This window comes from Aquila chrysaetos, chromosome 9 (genome assembly GCF_900496995.4).
Source record: "Aquila chrysaetos chrysaetos chromosome 9, bAquChr1.4, whole genome shotgun sequence".
Lineage (NCBI taxonomy): Eukaryota > Metazoa > Chordata > Aves > Accipitriformes > Accipitridae > Aquila > Aquila chrysaetos.
The window spans coordinates 2,875,727-2,895,249 of record NC_044012.1 but is presented as its reverse complement, the minus strand read 5'-3'; the positions used below and the strand labels follow the sequence as shown (position 1 = coordinate 2,895,249).

The 19,523-nt window shown below is 48.1% G+C and overlaps 1 protein-coding gene across 5 annotated transcripts in view; it reads right to left on the bottom strand.

The window, feature by feature from the left end:
* Positions 1–3,957: 3,957 nt before the first annotated feature.
* The window catches only part of FBXO31 (F-box protein 31), a 29,304-nt gene continuing 13,738 nt past the window's right edge, over positions 3,958–19,523 (bottom strand). For 3 of the 5 annotated variants that reach the window (XM_041125650.1, XM_030023915.1, XM_041125651.1), the window contains exons 3-8: positions 15,540–15,707; positions 14,729–14,803; positions 12,884–12,993; positions 11,966–12,119; positions 10,967–11,319; positions 3,958–9,770 (exon numbers count right to left, since the gene is read on the bottom strand). In XM_041125650.1, coding sequence (XP_040981584.1) covers positions 9,548–9,770; positions 10,967–11,319; positions 11,966–12,119; positions 12,884–12,993; positions 14,729–14,803; positions 15,540–15,707 — 1,083 coding nt within the window. In that variant the 3' untranslated portion in view covers positions 3,958–9,547. Of the gene's footprint in view, positions 9,771–10,966; positions 11,320–11,965; positions 12,120–12,883; positions 12,994–14,728; positions 14,804–15,539; positions 15,708–17,070; positions 17,148–19,523 lie in introns of all 5 variants that reach the window. The other 2 variants (XM_030023912.1, XM_030023914.1) reach the window with 1 other exon arrangement.

Sequence of the window (19,523 nt, the reverse complement as noted above, 5' to 3'; positions counted from 1 at the left end):
TGGTTGCATCCTCCCTGGCTCAAGGGGCGGCACAAAATGTTCCCAGTGGCTAAGGTGGGTTTGGGCTGTCCCCCCAGGTGCCCAAGTGACAAACTGAGATAGCTGATGGGAACCGGTTCGCTTGGGACCGGGAGGAGAAGGGTAGGTGGTGTGACAGCGTGTCGGTGGGTGAGCAGAAAAGATGCTCTAGCTTCCACTTCTCCCAGCGTGACCCCAGAGCAGCCCACGAGCCCCCACGGGAGACCCAGCCCCAGCAGGAATAAGCATTGTCCCTCCAGCCTGGACCTGCACCAGGGGGAGAGACGCCAGGGCCACCAACAGCCGGGACTGACGGACAGCCAGACAGAGCACACGGTGACGGAGCGGGAAGCAGGGAAGGAAGTGCCTGAGGTTGGCTAAGGAGTCGCTTATTGAATAATTCAGAGGGAGCTGATGGCCGGTGGCCGCGGACTCCCATCGCCCTCCCTGCCCTTCGCACCAGTGGTTCGTTATACCTCGTGCCGTCTTCCCGGAGAGGTCAGCGCTTCCTTACCCGCCTCGGCCCTTCCCGCTCGTTTTCGGTGGGAGAAAGCACCGTCCCCACATCTCCCTGGGCTAAGCATCCTCCAGGTGTGGCTGCTGGCAAACCCACACACCGGGGTCCCCGGGTGCCCCTGCCAGCCCCCCCCCCCCCCCCCCCCGCACTACCACAAAGGAGGGTGCACAAGGCTGCCTGTCCTGGGGAGGGGGGTGTCCCTGACTCCCGGCAGTGCCCGGCTCCCGTGGGGTGCCCTGGGATACCCCAGGAGCCCCGAGGGTGCCCGGTCCCAAGAGTCTCGGGGTGCCGGGGGTGCAATGTCCCACGAGTGTCCGTGTCCGCAGGGAGGGAGGGAGGGGCGGGCCCACGAGTGTCCCTGTCCAGTCTTTTGGCGCCCCCTGGCGGGCGCGACGCGCCACAGCACCGCCCCGCAGCGACCCCGCCCGGCCCCCCGGGGTGGTGGTGGGGGAGCCTGGACCTGGAGAGAGAGGGTAAATCCCAAAGTCGGGGGTTTGAAAGGGACGTTGTGACATTAAATCCCGGGTGCCAAAGGCACGGCCCCACGCGCCGGGGAGCCAGGAACAGAGACCCTCACGCAAATTAAATTAATTACCGCAAGAATGCGTCGGCAGGGACGGCAGCGTGCAAGCGAAAGGCTGACATCTCCGGGGAACCACAGAAAGACCTCATGCGTCTTTAATTAGCCATATAGAGCTTGCCGCTAATTAACCTTTTGCACTGGGAAGAGGAGGAAGAAACAAAGCACTGCTTTCCCAGCAGTGAGCAAAGCACACACCAAATTGCTCGTCCTCCCAGAATTCTGCGCTGGGGAGGGATGCAAAGAGGAGAGAGCAGACCCAGGCTTGGACCGCTGAACATTCCCCCATTTAGGTGCCTCCAAAGGCTTGGAAACTGGGAAACACCAGCCCTGGGACCAAGGCGGGTAAGGTTCCTCCCTCTTCCCCCGGTCCCTGGACTCAACGCAGGGACTCCCAGCCTCTAACACAGCCCCTCGGAGGGATTGTGTGGGTCTGACCCCCTCCAACCCCTCCTGCACCTGGAGGGAAGGCAGATGATGCTCCCTGTTCACAGGAAAGGGCTCAGGGTAAAATAGATGGCTGATAAGCAGAGAACAGTGGAAAATGCCAACCCTCCCAAGCAGCACTGAATAAAAGCCTGTGTTCCAGCCCATTCCCAAAGGAGCAGGGAGATCAGGACTGAGACAGGGCGCAAGACGGTGTTTCACACAGCTCAAGGGTGCTGATGCTCTGGATAAGCTTACCTAACATCTGGACCAAACTCACTTTGGCTTGCCAGGCCGGTCAGTCAGCATGAAGTTCCAGACCTGCCCAGCAGTACGCGTCTCCCAACAGCCAAAAATAAAACAAGCGTTAGGCAGAAAGGCAGCAGTATTGCCTTGAGAGGGAGTGGCAAAACCCAGTGTTGCTTTCACACCCCATCCTTACCCCAGGGTAAGGTCTCCAGCGGCTGCCAGGAGTTGGGCTCACACAGGGAACTGATTTTCAGGCACATACTTGCAGCTTTAAGAAGGGAGACCCACCTTCCTTCCTGGCTGGAACCAAGAGACCTCTGACTCTGCGTTAAGACACCAAAGCCTTGTGGTTTTTAGAAACAAGCCAAGTAGGAAGAAGAAGCATCACCACAAACGGCAGCAGTGGCCTCTTTGGCAGAGCAGAAACACAGCCCTGAGAAGAGAATAAGACTCAGCTGCAAACACAGTCCCCAAGCTGGCGTGGGACGTGCCTATTCACAGCAACCATCTTCCCAGAGAGGGAAAAATTTACCCTTGCGCAGACTCAGTTTCTAAGCTAACAACTACGGGGACAACCCTCTGCCTGTTTCACAGTTAACAGCCCGTTAACTGGCCGCGACACTCGGGACTTTACCCCTAGCAGATGGAAAAAGCGGTTCATCCATCACCAAGCCAGGAGGAGGAACCCACCTGCTGAGGAAGAACCTCTGCCAGGTCACAGATACCTCCTCGCTCCTCGACCAGGGGCTGTGGCAAAGGAGGCGAGACTTACCCCTGCGCTGCCCCGCTCCTCTCCAGGAGGTGTTAAGCCGCCCAGCACCGAACCTTCACATGTCTGAGTTTCTTTGGAAGGAGAGGGAGGGTTGCAAGCCAGCATTTGGGAGGTACACGTGGTTGGTATTCAAAAATGCTGCCACTTGAGAAACTACATTTGGGCTCCTTGAAGGCCAAACATATGGTAGGAGTTACTGCATGCTTATTAGACATGTTTTACTATTTTTCTCTTGCTAAGGCTTGAACGACTGTGCGATCGTATGTAGAACACTTCACATAAAGTAGCAGGGTCAGATGTGCCTTCAGCACCAGAAAATTAACGCGCAGGATTAGCGGAAGACATTGGTAGTAAAAAAAGAAAAAGGGGGTGGGAAATGGACTGCACTCAAGGAGCTGTAACAGTGCACTCTGGCCTTGATTAACTACCAGCATTAAGGCAGAGCCCGTAGTTCAAAGTTAAAACTTTCCAGATTAAAAGTTCATGCGTGAACTTTGGTAGTTTAGCGCTCCATGGCCAAGGTTTGTTCTCAAAAATAATAATCTGCCAAGAAACTTACTGGCAGAATTGGGTTGCAAGACTCAAAGCGCAACATCCACTCCAGTAAAGACAGGATTTGGGCCTTTCCCACCAAACTGGGAACCCTGCCGTACGTCCTGGCACAAAACCAGGCACAAGACCTGCTGCACGAGGACAAACGACTCCTCGGTGGCAGCTGAGTTCATGCCATAAGTTGTCCCATTTCAACATAATCACTCCTTTGGAAAATCAGTGAAAGCAGTTCAGATCTGAGGTGGGTGTGAATTTGAAGGGGGGGGGGGGGCAACATGAAAAAAGGCATAAGAAATACAGACAACTCTTAGCCCTAAGGCTAAGAGGGCTTACACCATCATGCTCCCTCCCCCTCCCCATTCCTTGTGTTAGTTTTGCACGAGCTGACCTCCTTCAGACTAAGCGGAAGAAAGAATAAAAAAAAATAATTCAGGATTACCACACGCTTCCTTTCAGAAAGAGAAAGCTGTGGCTGGGAGGGCAGAAAGACTTCGTCAGGGCTCAGGTCGTTAGTTCTGCCGGCCCCAGCATCTGCTGCAGGAGGGAGCTGGGCACCACGGGTATCCCGAGGTAGGAGCTGCGTGGGGTAGATGCAGGAGGAAGGAACAGAGAACAGGGTCAAGGGAAGAGTTAGGATTTCACAGCATGAGTTGTGGGGGTTTGTGACTCGCATCTTCAGGAAATCAGTGTAACTGCTCACCAAGTACCCAAACAAGGGAAAAATAATTCTTATCGCATGGTGGAAGACAGGCTGCTGCACATCAGAAGGGTGGAACTCACCCGCTGCTTTCCTTTGGAACAAAAAAAAAAAAAAACCACCAAACCAAAAAAAACAAACAGAAGTAAGTTCACAAAACTTTCCTTTTTATTATTTGAAATTGGAAAAGGCTCCTTGGGTAACAATGATCAGGTGTAAAAGTAGCACACGCGTTTTGCTCAGCTTTCCAATACCTGGGATGAAGTATGCCAAGTGTTGCCAAGTCATGTCTGTTTTTTATACAGCCTGTTCCTCTCAAACTCACAAACAAAAGGAAAGGCAAAACCCCATCGCTCAGACAGGGGAGCAGACCGGGCAGGCGAGTTGTTTAAACTACAGTTATCATGTTCCACACGGATGTTTGTGGCATGAAACCGAGGTGTTTGATGTCAAATGACATTTTAGAAAGAAAAGCTCACCTTTTCCCCCTGCACTACTCCCTGTATGAAGCAGGGATCTGGTGTTTCACCTTCATTTTTAATAAGTACCACCCTTAGAGACTTATTTACACTCAAAGCCTGCTGGAGATGCCCAGATAAATCCATCTGTGTCATGTTAAAGTGGTGAGTGCAAAATACACATGGAAACAGGGTACAACTGCTTAGGGGAAGTAGGAGTACTAATCAATGAAAAAAGTGCAGATTGCTTTAATTAAGCTAATAAACACAGTTGATCCAAGCGTCTTTTCCTCAAAAATTAAAAAGACTGCAATCCAAACAAAACCCAGAATCATACATTTTAATTCAGCACACACAAAAAAAAAAAAAAAAAAAAAAGGTCAGTGGCACTCACAGTTTGGTAACTTATCTTCTACTCCACCGCCTGATCACACATCTCAAATATTTCACTGTCCAAATGGTAAGCTAGGCTGTCCGTCTGGCCTGCAGCATGAAGGCCAGCACACAATCCTTTGGCAGCTGAACACAACAGAAGATTATTGGCCACGTGAGCACCCAGCTACAAGACAGAGTTAATATATTATCATTTCCTAAACTAGCAAGTTTAGATTATACAACCCATTTCCACACAACACCCAACACTCCCATTAAGTTCCACTAGTTTTAAATTAATAAAAAGCAATAAAAAGTCATCCTTGTTGAAAAGTAAACATTGAGCCAGCTGCATTTTGTTTTTTCCTGGTAGCTTACACCTCCAAGCACGCTTGCACATGAATTTGCTTTCTCCCCAGTACAAGTTTCCTAACTAATTGCCAACCAACCTCTGCTGTCCCATTCCACAGTAGCTGTGGCAGTACTGCACTGTTCACTCCAGAAGGAAGCTGACAGCCAAAGCTACAGGTAATTCCGTCCCTTTTCCTCCTCCTCAATAAAAAAAACCAAACCCTGACAAGTCCACGTGGACTGCACTGAGTCTCCTACAACCACAACGCCTGATCACAGCACATTTATAGCTACGAAATCAGGCCCAAGGCAAACAAACTGGATGGATAAGGACCTTTGATGCTTCTGTTTTCCAGCTGGCCAAACCCACGTGTTTTGGCAACACAGAAAGCATGATCTAGGAGCACAACACAGCCCGAGCACGTAAGCCAGTCACTTGCTTATTGCTCCTGAGCTAGAACTAAGCCCTAGGTCTTGCTGTGGCTATTGGGGCAATGCTGCTCTGCAACCTAATTGCAAGCGCTTTGCTTATTCCAAAAGGCTTCTGCCAAGAGAGTATTCCTACCCCTGACAAGTTGTTTTCCATCTTCCCCAGCACTTTCCACCCATCTGGGATCAAGAAATAAAGCCAATTGTCCCCAAGATTTTCTACAGAGCCAACAGGACGAGGACACGTCAGCACCAGAAATTTATCACCATCTGCAAGGCACCACCACACATTATCCCTGTCAACAGCTCACAGAAATATCCCAACAAGCTGGACAACTAGGGTTCAGGAAACAAGCAGGGTATGCACTGAGACGTACTGCGTAGGGGGGTGGTACAGCCCGTACCAAACACAAGCAAGTACAGCAAAATACTGTACTGTCAGCACTGCTTCCCACAGGTGCCATGAGGGAAGGCAGGACCTGGGCTGCGGTCGCAACCCCCTCGGCCACAGGCGATGCTCAGATCCAAACTGCCTGCCACTAAATCTGGCTGCGCTCCTCTTGTTCGTTCCCCTCTCCCAAAGCTTTCAGAGCGGCAAGTTGTAACTCATCGTGTTATTCTGCTTTTCTCTGAAAGCGCTGATGTAGCCATGTACAAAGGAACCAGCAAAGGCACAGGAGCACCCAGAGCATTTATGCCAGTCTCTCAAAATTCACCGTCTTAACAGCTTTCTTCACCCTAAGCCAAATCACAGGAAATTTTCTTCTGAAATGCCACAAAAGCCTGCCAGGCTTTGAGGAGCAGAAGGTGAGAAGAGAAGGCAGAGGAGGAGTATTAATACAAAATTTGCTATTATCATTGCCTTTGCTCTAGACAGAATAAAGCCACGGTGTATCAGCAGTTTTGCCTTTAATCAGGACTAGCACATTCTGACATTTTGAGGCCAATCAGGTACGCTATGAATAAAAACATGCTACTACAGGGGCAACGCTGAGCTCTGAAAAGTCCCTGCAGGGCATCAAGCCTCTGCAAAGCCCTTCTCTCCAGCCAGCCAAGCAGGTCTCGCCTTCAGAAGGGAGACCTTTAACACTGCCACTCAAAAGGTTTGGAAGGGACAAGCTACAAGCAGAAGAACCACCTTAGCCTGGAGAACAGCAGATGCACAACCTGTGCCAACAGCCAACCAACAGGTCCTCACCCAAGTGACAAAGCAGACCTATATTCAGCACCAAGCAAAACACTCCTGCCAACTGCTATCCATCGGTTTGCACTCCCCAGCAGACTCCTGAAATCAAGGGGAATTTAAGCTGCAGGTAACAACTACTCAAGCATTTTACGACACAGCAGTGGAACATACCTACATCACCTTTACACATTCAGCCAACCCAAGACAGCAGGTTACAGGGAGGAGAGTACAGAGCCAGCATCTGTACTTAGGAGACAGTGAGTCGGGTCTCAGGCCAAGTGCTTGTAGTGCATTCAATATAGTCTGGATTTTCAATCTTACTTTAAAAACAAAAACCAAAAACTATTAAGTCAGTTATGTAAAACTTCAGGATTTTTTTTTTTTGGGGGTGAGTGGGGACACTGAGGGAAGGAGGAATCCACAATCAGAGCTATGGATCCATTTGCAGCTGAAGCAGAGCTGGTTTTAGGGACAAGTGATTGAAACAGCTGCCCAAGGGGACCTCTCTCATCCCTTCAGGCTGTTAGGGAAAATAAAAAGCAGCCAACATACTGGCTGCACCAGCCTAACAGCAAGCTCCAAGATAAACTGGCCGCCCAGATGCCGAGCAGACTCCTAATATCTTTAGGTATCCCAGAAATCTGCATCATCAAGCTGGAAACCTCCGTCTGCAAGATTAAGCACATGCTCTCCTGCACAGCTCAGCAGCTGCAGCAGAAGGCTGAGGTGCCCGATTTTAGCTTCAGCTCACCTCTCTGCCCACACCCCAAGGCTCAGAGAACTGCCACCCTTCCTCTCTCCCAGCCCTGCGTGACAGGGTGAGATCCAAGTCAAGCCTTCCCTCTGCTGATGCTGACAGGAACACCTCTAACAGGCTGCTCAGAAACAAGCTACTTTTTATAGCTTATTCACTAGAAACGGTAATAGCACTTCAGATCCTCACCTCTAACACTAAGGCAGGTTTTCCACTACTGACAAAGCAGTAGGAAACAAAGAAAAAAGTGCCCCAAATCACCTTCAAATTCCCAGAGGTTTGTAAAACCATATCCAAAGAAACAGGAATTAATCCTGTGAGTGACATGACCTTCTACTCAAAGTCTCTGCTGGAGACTCGGTTCTCACGCAGCTTGAGGGAACACTCAAGAGCCAGAAACGGCAAAAAGCCCTTGCAAGAGTGAGAAAAAAAGCTGCTCGCTGTCAGTGAAACTAGGCAGTGACCGAAACTTCTCCACAGACAGGGCCTGAATCCTCCCAACACAACACACGTATAGACACATTTACAAACCAAAACCTGCAGAAGATGTAAAGGCAGAGTTTTGTTAGACACCGATCCAGCTGGTATTGGGAAGAGAAGAAACCTGGAGGTTATCATAACAGCCAGAGAGCAACTGCAACAAAGGATGTATTTTGCTTGTAACCAAGAGCTTCCTTACAAACGGCTCTTTTCTCTCCACATAAGGATCCCCATCATCTCTTCCGACACAGGATTAATAACATGCGCTGATGCAAATGCTGATGGTTTATAGCAAAATTCAGAGTCTGTAGATCAGCACTGGACAAGATTTTCCTGCACAGGACAGTCTATGGGGAATCTGCTTCCTTGCCTGCAACCCACACTTCCCAGTGGAGCTCAGATCTGCCACACAGAATGCAGGTATCATGGAAACAAATTAAGCCCAGGAGCTTTCTGTGGAAGCAGCAATCATCTGGGATGAAACAAGTACGACTAGAAAGGGAACAGAAGGGTCCTGTGAGTGGAGCAGCAGCACCCACCTGTCAGCACCAACCATTAAAGGTGCCAGAACAAATATTGCCTCAGCAATATTAGGAGAATCCCTTGCCACTCCTTCAGACTGCACAGGGCAACCTGATACAAGAATGACACATCACTGGGGTCACAGCAGTACCAGCGTCATGTGGCACCTTCTGCTGCCCATCACAGACAAGAGTCAGCAGGCTGCAGTTGGGCTTATTTCACAGTCGGTTTTCTTTTTTCTCCTTCCTTTACATTTTCAGATCCACTTTAAAAGATCTGAGGTGAACCTTTCAGGTACAAAACCAGTTTGAATGCACCAGCTTCTCTGCAGTTCACACTCATTTCCAGTTCCTTATCCAGCTCCTAGAAGAAAAAAGAATCATCTCCTCTACGCTCAGGGAAACATCCAGACCTGGAGCCCCAGGGACAGCATATCCATCAAGCTCCAGAAGCCAGGCCAATGCTACACAGTCATTTACAGTGGGAAATCCTCCCCTTGCTGCCAAGTTGAGGGAATTTCTCAGGAAACCACCCACTCCAATTACTAAGCCAAGGATGCAGGTATTACACCAGCCTCACTTGACAACGCTGCACCCAGAGAAAGGTTTCTGGAGAGGAGGACATGCTTTGTCACTGCTGATGCAATTTATCATTAAGCAGCCAGCCAGTCTGCAGCGGAGGACCACACAGGTTTTCAGGAGGGTAAAGCAAGTCTCCCAGGAGGACAGATCGTCCTAGAGTGCAGCAAAGGCTTAAATGAGTCCCTTCCCTGAAGAAGAGCTCTTTCCACAGGAGACTGCTAATGGTCAGAGCAGCGGGTTTGTGTCCATCCACTCAATTAGATGTTCTTCTGATCCAGCTCTGACCTTGAGTTATTTTTGTTCCAATGCATTCTTTTTGCAATAAGAAAGGTCTGTTTCCTCCTCTGCAGGATCCCTTCAGCTATACAAAGCTATGTTACAGACTGGGTAACAAGGACTGCTAGGGAGCAGTGTGGAGTGGCAGGGAGGAAAGGGCAGTCATGGATATTTTAACCGGGATGTGTACATTTGGGGTAAAAAGGCTTTATTAAAAGTGCATGCTTTTATTCAGAGGTACCGAGAGCAAGGAATCCCCATCCCAGCTCTGGCTGGGGAGTGCAGCAGCCTTTGCAACCCCTAGCCCTGTCCATCACAAATCACCCGTCAAGTAGCCAGCGACTGAATGTTCTTCAGCATTTCATCAAAAGCCTCACGGGAAGGCGCTTCGGCATTCTGGAAGGAGACCTTGATCCGGCTGTAGAGACTGAAGGACTTCAGCTCCAGCCAGATGAACCCAAAGCGATCGTCATCAAAGAGAACAAAAACACCTGGTGTTCGCTCGGGGCTGGTGAAGCCATGGCCAGCAATAAGCCCAGTCCCATAGAAACTGCAAGGAGAGAAGAACAGCAAAAAAGATGTGAGAATTGCCATAATTACCCAACATTTAATAAAAAAAATTTAAAAAAAACAAACACAAAACCGTGATCAAGCAATTGTCAAACACACTGCCAGGTGCTACAGAACAGGGAGTTTTATACTCAGTCAGTTCTTACCACACAGCACAAAACACTGTTGATACCATTTTAAGAAAAGAAACTCCACTGCTATTTGGAGGTTGCTGCTTTTGGCTATTCAAATTAGCCCTTGCACACCAAGGCTGAATTTTTCTGTAGTTCAGGCCAGTAATCCATCTGAGATTTACTCCTGCTACTCAAGGATCAACCCAGGCCCAGACAATCCTCACAGAAAAGGAAAGGCACGTTGAGAGGGTGACCAGAGAGGCAAACCTTGTGACAAAACCCAGGGGAAGGGAGAGAAAGAAAAATCTAAAAAAAGAAAAATCTAACTGGAGCTGGGAAGGAGTAAAGGTCAGTCTAACCTCCAAGCAAGCAGCAGGTGGAGCAGGGTTTTATTCAAACACAACTCGGTTGTGACAGCAGGGGCCTTCTGGGATTAACCAGCTATTGGTAGGTTTTTCCACAAGCACAGATGTTTGGCTGAAGGTCACCTGCCTAAGCCTCAGCTTTTCGGCTCTTTTTTTCCACACTTCATTTAGTATGCTGCTTCACTGACTCCAGGTCCCATTCAACAAGGCTCTCTGCATACTTGCATCCTGCTTAGGGTGCTCAGCACCTTCCAGAGCTGGCCCCAAGGCACCAGAGGCCAGGGAGGGGTGGGAGAGAGCACCATGTTCCCACAGCCAAGGAACACAAGTGACACACACAGAAACGGGAAGCGCCTTCAACAGATCTCTAAATATACAAGCTGAGCAGCTCTGGGAAACAATAACACAGAAAAAAAAAAAGCAGAAGGTGGATACAGGAGAGGTGTTAACTTCAGAACTAACAGGATAAAATCTAGCAAGGAAGCAGGATGGCAGATGACAGTGTGGTAAGAAAGAGGGAGCAAACAAGAGCGTGGGAGATAGGGCAGCAGCAGCAGAAAATCTGAGCACAAGGGGCTGGGAGATCCACATACAGGTAAAGGCCCAGAAAATACAGAACATGCCTCAAAGACTCCCCCCCATTCCGCTTCAAAAAGTGACTGGCACAACTGGGCTATAAAACCACTAGTCCTCGTTACCAAATTCGGCAGGTCCGGGGATAGTCTTCATTCCTCGATATGACTCCCATGGGCAACACAAAGGGCTGAGAAGCTGGTGCCTTGTCCTGGGTTGTCCCCTCCGCCCCAGCTGCAGTCTCTTCCCCCTCGGCACCTTCTCCTCCCAGGGGCTTTGCAGCAGGCTGGGAGGCAGCCTCCTCTTCCTCCTGCCTGTGTTCCTGCTCCTGCTCCTCCCGACGCACCTGCTCCTGGACCTCCAGGACAATGCGAGAGAGTTCACTGAAATCGCGAAGGTTCTCGACGTCGGGTAGCTGCAGAGGATGCGCCAGGTCGATCTCCACAGTCTGCTGCCCAGCTGGGATGTTGGGATCTCCCTAGAGACAGGAAGCAACAGCATGGCTGCAGAGGCAGGGTGCTACAGAGTTCAGACCTGTATCCTCCCCACATCCATCATTTGACTTCTACAGAGTTCACCCTATTCTACAATCACCAATTTGGCAACAACAACAACAAAAAAACGCTCGGACCTTGTTTGTTGTTCCCTGAGCTATGTCATCTCTGCTTTCCCCCTCCGAGGAACAGAATTTTAAATCAAAAGCTACAAGCCAGGTCATACTTGCAAGGGTGAAAGTCAAAGCTGCAACTGCATTTTGTCAGAATCCCTCCCTGCAGAGAGAAAGGAGCTCACCAGCCTGACTTCAGTGAGGAGCTGCCAACATTTGGTACCTACTCCTCAGATACATGCAAGTGATCTCCAGTGACCTGCGACCAGCTGCTCACAGAAAGCAGCTGGGAGGGAGAAAGAGGGAAGCAGGAGCCAGGTGTCATCATCAGAAACTTTGCAGAGCAGCTTCTAGCTACTCTGCATGTGTTAAGATTCACCTGATGCCACCAATCCCTACAAAGAACAGGGTTTGGGCTGGCAACAACCACCTACCTCCCAGACAGAAATCTCTCCTACAGATCCATGGCATCAAGAATACTTTAACAAGCATCTGAGAGAAAGGAAAATGCACTCACGGTGATTTTAGTCCCCTTCGCTTTCTTTCCATGAAAGCTCAACATGACAATCTCCAGCCCATGGCTCCCATACGTTCCTTTGAAGAGACCTGGCTTTATAAGGTCATCGGGGCTGCTAGGAGGGAGGTAGATGCGTCGGTATGTCAAGCAGTTGCTGTGCAAAAAACCAAAAGGTTAGACAGGTTAAGAGAGAATCCCTCAACATGAGGAGTGTGTTTCCGGTCTGCTCCTCCAGGCAGCTTTGGGATCCTCCAGGCAGCTTTGGGATGTAATCAAGAGACAGGCGGGATCTGTGTTTTCAGCAATACCAACAAGCTTAACAGATTTTGCTTTAGGCTTATGCAAGTGCTCCCTCCTTTCCCTTCTCTCTACCAGTCCTCATTAGCACACCAGGAGCTCCTGCAGCAAGGTCACAGTAAACCTCCTCACTCCCTAGGATTTCCGGAGAACCTAAGAGTGAAGCATATTTAAACATTTGCTACAGCAAGGTGGCTGCTATTAGAAGTTTGGAGTGACAGTTAAAAATACCCAAGTTCTCAGGGACTGTGTGATTTCTGTATAGCACGCTACAAAGCACATTGCTTACTAATATGGACAATAAGCAGTCAGCTCCTTGGGATCACGGGTATTTGCTCTGTCTTCAAATTAAACATAGTTAAATGGCTCAAAACCACCTTACTGTGCACAGTTATTGTAAAAAAACTTGGAACCTTATTATGACTGCTGTCATTACATCTCATTTCTCTGTACAACTGGAAAGGACTATGCTTCACCGTATCTTTGCACAGAGCCTGCAGAGACATAACAGCCAGAGCAATGTTCAAGCCCATTGCAAGCATCTCATCCTCAGAATAAACGATCCAATGGGCTCTTGAAGTTGCAGCAGCCTCAATACCTAGAAAGAGCTGGTGCCCTTACTCATATTGGCTGGTGTAGATGAACTTCATCAAGATGAGCTCTTGCATGTGTTCATGGAAGATGTCTTCCAGAGTCCGACCCCACTCTTCCCTTAACCACGTCCGGAATTCCTGCAGCACACAGAGAAGAGACAAGGGGGAAGATAAAAGGCATCTCATTTGCAACAGTGACGTTCCCCAACAAGACTTTGCCTCATCAGCATGATTCATCAGCAAAGCCACAGAGAGGGCATATGCTCTGCCAAGGACAGAGGATCACGGCTGGATTTGGGAACAAGCATGTGTTGCTACAGAGCTGGCTTGGAAATACACTTAACAAGTAGCAATAACAGTAACTACCCCATACCTGCCAGACACCACACAATAAACATGCTGCCCTTCAAATAAACTACAGGTAGAACCAATATGCCTCCTCAGAATAAAAGTGTAAGCATCGCCTGTTACTGCAAAGTAGCTGATCTACTACTTTACATCCTGACTTACCTTGCAGTAATTCATTTGTGTGTCCATAAGCTGACTTCTGTGCCCTATCCTGGCATGTTAAACACAAAAGGGGAAGCTTTTGAAAGGCACTGAAGATTTAGGGGGTTAAATCCTGCTGATTTAATACTGATGCATCTGAATCCAAAGGGTGCTTTGAAAACATCACCTGAAGTACCTCTACACCAGCTCTGACAAGTTAATACCCTACCATGAGTTAGCGCGATAACAGCTTACACTAAGATAACAGCCTACCAAGTCATATTCCAAACCTGCTTGCTTTATCTTCTAAAGCTGGATCCTCCAATTACCATAATGCCACGCACACTTAACGCAATGCTTTGAAAGTATTAAAGCATTTCTCATCTGCTACAGAGCCAGAAAACACTTAACTAAACCTTTCACCCAGCTGTTTCCCATTAGTAGACAGACATTTTAAAGCGTTTGTTAGAAACAACTGAAATATCAGATTTGTCACATTTAACTAGCTGGCAGCAAACACCACTACCTGGAACAGGTATTACCTGAAGGTTTTCATCCTGACATTTATACCTGCACCTTAAAATATGTACTTTGAGTCAGGAATCTGCCTTGCTGGGTATAGCTGACACAGACACAGGATAAACAACCAAATGAAGCTTTTAATCCCTCCACCAAGACGACAAGCAGTAGAAAGGTGCCCCACTGACAAGCAGGTATTCAAATGCAGCTGGTACTCAACATTAGGCCTGTGTCTGAAAGATCTTAATTATAAAGACAGGATTACCACAGAGATCAGTGTCTGGCAAGTGCTGCATGGTGCACAATGATGTTGCTGTCTTTCTTTGGACAGGCCTGCTATCATACAGGACTGGTGTGTGACACAGGCACAGGAAGAAAAAGGGTGCTGGGGCTCAAAAAGCACCTTGCCACAGAGAAGTGCCTAAAACAGCTTTTGCTCAACAGGATGGACGTTAACAGCCTGCTCCAACACCCTGCTACACACTGAGGTAAGGCATGGGGGTCTCCACCCAGACATTCTGCAGGTGTAACACTGAACTGATCTCATAAAAGTGGATCCTTAAACCACACCTTGGCAAGTACAGAAGACGTTCCCCAAGATCCTGCAATTATTCAAATGTGGTCACTTCGATTTTGATTCAAGTCACAGATCAACTCTACCCACTTAAAAAAAGATCGTAGTAAATCAGCCAGAAGCTACCAGCCTGGGTTTTCCTATATGTTTGATACACAGAAACTAGAAGGCAGAAGTCTACCTCCCAGATCCCAACATTAGCTAAGAGCTTAGGTAAGACAGCAATGCTTTATCTTCAGAAATGGGATATACAAACAGCCTTAATGCATACTCTTGGCAAAGCACTCTTACCTCTTGCCTTCCCCCTGACATCCGATGGTGATCTGTCTGGTTGCATTTCGTGGAGAACTCATCCTTCTTTACAATCTGTAGTTTTACCATGGAGGAGAATTTAACAGGTTACAGACCTGTTTAGAGATGCCTAGGATGATGTAACTAAGACTGCTTAAAGTAAATGCTTTACACAACAAACATTACTGAATTTGCTACAACAGAGAAATCATTAAGTGATGCCAAGTACATCACCTACAGAATAGAGAAATAAAAGCAATAAAACCCCAATGCATTCTAATGAAAGATACTAGTTTCAAGTTGCTTCTCTATTTGAGCTTCCTTCTTCAAAGAAAAGGAAACAACCTCTCTGGAAGCTTTTCAAAGCATCCAATGTAGTGAATGGGTGCTACATAACCTTCTCAAGGTCCCATCTTAGAGAGAACTGTAAACCAGAACTGGTCTGTGTGTCTGCTTGGACACATTCACCAGCTGCACATGGCCATTTTACATATCCTTCGCCCCAGCCTGTACACATACTGGTGCTCCCACCCTCGCACCATGCTCCAGCCCAACAGAAGACAGTACAACAGCCTTGCTGTACTATTGCCAGTGAACAAATTCAGAGCGGGGAACAGCCCACACAACTTGTCAGACACATAATGAGCGTCAAGCTGGCATCCGCACATATAACAAAGTGGTGAAAGCCACATCCCTTAAATAAAATTCTCGTCTAGTTTTTTGATGAATCCATTTCCAAAGCCAATATGCATGCACACGCACACACATCGCACCTAGGATAGATGATGCTGAAAGTGCTAGAGGAGCTCACCTGGATATGGCCATTATGAGGTCCCTTATGACCATACATACACTCAACTGTTGCACATTTCCTCTCCATGAGATGAATCCTGAAGAGAGGTTTGAATCTCATCGGATCATCAACATGAGGGTCATGAGGTGGCAAGTACATCCACCCAATGATGAACAAACCGTCTACCTGCAGAGGGATGGGAGACAAAGCATACGAGATCAGCCTTGCATGCTTTCTGTTGAGTTTGCGACAAACAACTTCAGGGCCTGTTCTGCAACAGGGTAGGAGCTGTAGAACAGCTTGCTGCATTTCCAAACTGCTTTCCAGCAATTAAACCAGACCATATGCACTCACAGCACACCCCTGGTGAAGAGGGAGAAGGTTTCTTTACGAGGCTTCCTGCACCACTGGAAAATGATCAGGCCTTTATTACTGCAAACGACTTTGTGACGGCTGCTTGGTGTGCAGGATCCAGAGGGAGAGACTGCACTGAAGAGACCACACAGCTAGTCAAACTCTAATTGGTTTGAGAGCTCATGCTGGCAGATACTCGAATAGACAAATTCTGCTTCTCATGATTATCTGCGCCTTTTGGACAAGGAATTATTTGGCTCTGTTACTCACAGACAGCACAGGAAGCAACAATCTCCTCTGCTGAGAGGTACAAGTGCCAGCCCTCTTCCTGCACGCCTAACAGAATCCTTCCCCTCAAGCCCTGCAATTCCAGAGAAAGGATATTTTCTGAACAGAGAAATCTGAGACAAAAGCAGACCAGCACCACAAAGGCACACTTGTCTTTATAAGGTCACAATATCACGTAAGTATTGGCGCACTTGGATGCACTCTTATACCAGTTCATGGAACAGAACCTTGCAAAACCCAAAGGCCTCGTGATTTGTTACGCTTCAACCTGTCAGCTATTGAACCTTGGTGCAAAGAACAAGGGCTTCAGCCAAACTTCTGGCCCAGCTCTCACCAATACATAGTCAAACGTTGTTCGTTAACTGCTCTCCTCAGCAGCACAAGAGCTGCCAGACTCCATAGGTCTTGCACCAGTATCACTACATCTGATGCATCAGTCTTGGACATGGCTGGTAAAAAGTACGGCAAACTACAGGAAGGAGAGGTGCATGAACACAAGTGCAAAACCCTTTGCAAAACGTTCAGCTGTAGGCAAAGATAATGCAGTAAGCGATGGGCCAGTGCTAAAACCTCTGCTGTACTCAATGCACAAGGAATGGACTCCTGTGCCAGCCACTGGAATATCAGCATTAAACTCTAAACGAAGCCTTTCCCTGAAACATTCCTTGTATTTTCTGTGTGCTCCTGTGGCTGTTTGGAGTACAGCTGAAAAACAAAAGGACTGTCTGGAGAAAGGTGGTGATGATGAAAAGATCCAAGAAGCAACCTCTGGGTCCCAATCACCTGCTGAGGGCTGACTGTTCATACTTCTCAATAGCATGGAGATGGCGCCCAGGTCTAGAAAGCGGAATACAAAAGACTTATCAGTCCTTGACACCACAGCCCCCAGAATGAGGTACTCACTCACCACCACGTTCAGTAGTCCCCCATAGGGCCCAATGTCCGGCTGCCATAATCCCAGGATGTGTCGGTATCGGTGCAGCACTAGGGAACAGTGAGACACTGAAGTGAGCACATCAAGCTAAGGAATTGGGATTTTGGGAAAAGAAAGAAAAAGGAAGACTGCTACCAGACTGCACACAACACTGACCAATACCACCCACAACTGTCTTTATTAAGGAAGAGAAAACTGGTTACACCCAACCACAGCCAGGCAGTTCTGAACTGAGGCTTCCCACGAGCTCACACAGATTTATGTTGTTCTCTGCAGCCCTGCTCCTGGCCTGGTGCGGGGGCAGGAGTTAGTCTCCAGGACTTTACACAAACAGATACCTCACCAGGAATTCTCAGAAAACTTTTGCAACATGGTCCTGTTAATGCAAATCACATGATACACCCAGAGCTAAAAACAAATAAAGTATCTGCCGTCTCCAGTTACCAAAAATGTACTTGATGCCTCAGACTGCAAAGCAACAGAAAATAAGGAAGGGCAGAAAGGCAATAAGGAACAGGGAAATTTGAATATTTTGAAAGAATTTCCCTGCCTTATATAGACAACCTTGTCTCCAGGGTTAAGCATCCTTAAAAACAGCCACCAAGAGAGCACAGGCAAAGCGCACAGACCATGCCAGCTCAGGAGATCTGGCTCTGTTACCAGGTCAGTAACGGCCTTAAAAATTCTAAGCAGCTACATTCCAGCAGTGGCCAAAAGCTGCTTCCAAGTTCCCCTCAAAGCCTACTGCAGCAGGTGAGGCTTCTCCGTTTCTCATCTGAGAGCTAGGTGCACTTTCAATCCCACCAAAATGGAAGGACAAGTAAGGAACGTTTTCAGCAAGCACGAGAAAATGTCTATTACAGAACGATCTTAACAAACATCCTCTCTTGAGGAAAGCTTAGAGATGCTAATTGCCTCCAGTCCTTACACAGTCAGCCATTAATTTTGTCTATGTAATTTCCTGACATGACCAGTAATCTTCACGTAAAGACATTACATGCAATCTGGCATTTTGGGCAGGAACAACAGGATGCAGATTATTTCTATGAAGATGGCAAGAAGATACTACACTTGCCTTACAATGATGTTCATGGCCAACTCAGAAGGCCACAATAACCCATTTTAACCTACAGGTCTGGCTTGAATAATGGGTTTTGCTTTGTGTCAATTTATAGGAAGAACTGTATTTCAGTGCAGCTGTTACAACAGCTTTGTTTCATTAACTACTTAAGATAGCAAGAACTATAGAGTGTTTTTATTACACCAAAGCAGAGAACTTCCACAAAGGTTTAGGACAGCAGGGAGGGTTGTCCAGAGCTGCTGCCAACTGGCCTGGAGGAGCCTTTTCCTGTGCAGTAAACAATTTAAGATTGATGGCCTGGTTTCACCCAGTGAACCGAGTGCAGCACAAACAGCACTAAGGCAAGCAAGCAAACCACATTCCCAGTCTTCTTGTCTCAGTGCAGTAATTACATATTAATAAATGGTATGTGCATAAGCCGCTCCACCCACCACAATCTGCCTTCTACCCTGTCTGGCATGGAGCTGATAAAACCCAGCTTTCTTCTTTTTTTTAGGACAGAAAACTTGATGCAAGTTATGCAAGAGTGATGAGGACGTCCCTCCTCCCCCAGCTCCTGTCAGAAGCACTTTCAGAGCTGTAGCTACAATCGATGGACTTCAACAGCGCAGAAAGTGTCTGCCTGACAAGGCAAGCCCTTCCACTCCAAGACACATGCCTGTCGAGGGCAGTCTGTGTGCTCACTTTGAGTAAACAGCCAGCTCCAGCTGCAGCTCAGCTCACCAGGAGACATGGAGGTTCAGGAAACGTGGCTGAGTCACAGACACAGCCTGCTTCACCATCTGCCCTGATCACCCGGAAACCTGGGGCTGCAAAGGAGGGAGGAGGCCAAAAAATCCTTTTCACCTCCAGAAGAATCCTACCCACTGGATAGCAGCTTCTGTGCTTAGCTTGCACCACTACTGTAAGCAGCTCTTCTTTTTTAATTTTTTTAAAACCCCAGCTGTTTGGCATCACAGAAGTCTCCAGATGAGCTGATGGGAAACAGGCTGCAGCGTGAGCAGTGCTTCACCCAGCCTCACCCTCCCTCCACACCAATGCCCACAGCAGGGACACTTTAACAGACAAGTCATCTCCCTCACTTGCTCAGGGTGCTGTGGACTCCTTCTCCTCCCCTCCTTTCAGGAAAGGAAGTTACTGGGGAAAACACTGGTACTTGGGCAAAGGCCCAAACAAGTCTCAAAGCAAAAGCACAGCTCCATTTTCAAGCCTGGGGTGTCTCCGGGCTCCAGCGAGCCAGCAGCTATATTCATTGCAGGGAAAACCTGATGAATTCCAGCTCTGGCTCTCCCTGGCGGGAGACAGGATGGATCTGACAGTTGTTTCCCTCCCTGCTCCTCGAAAG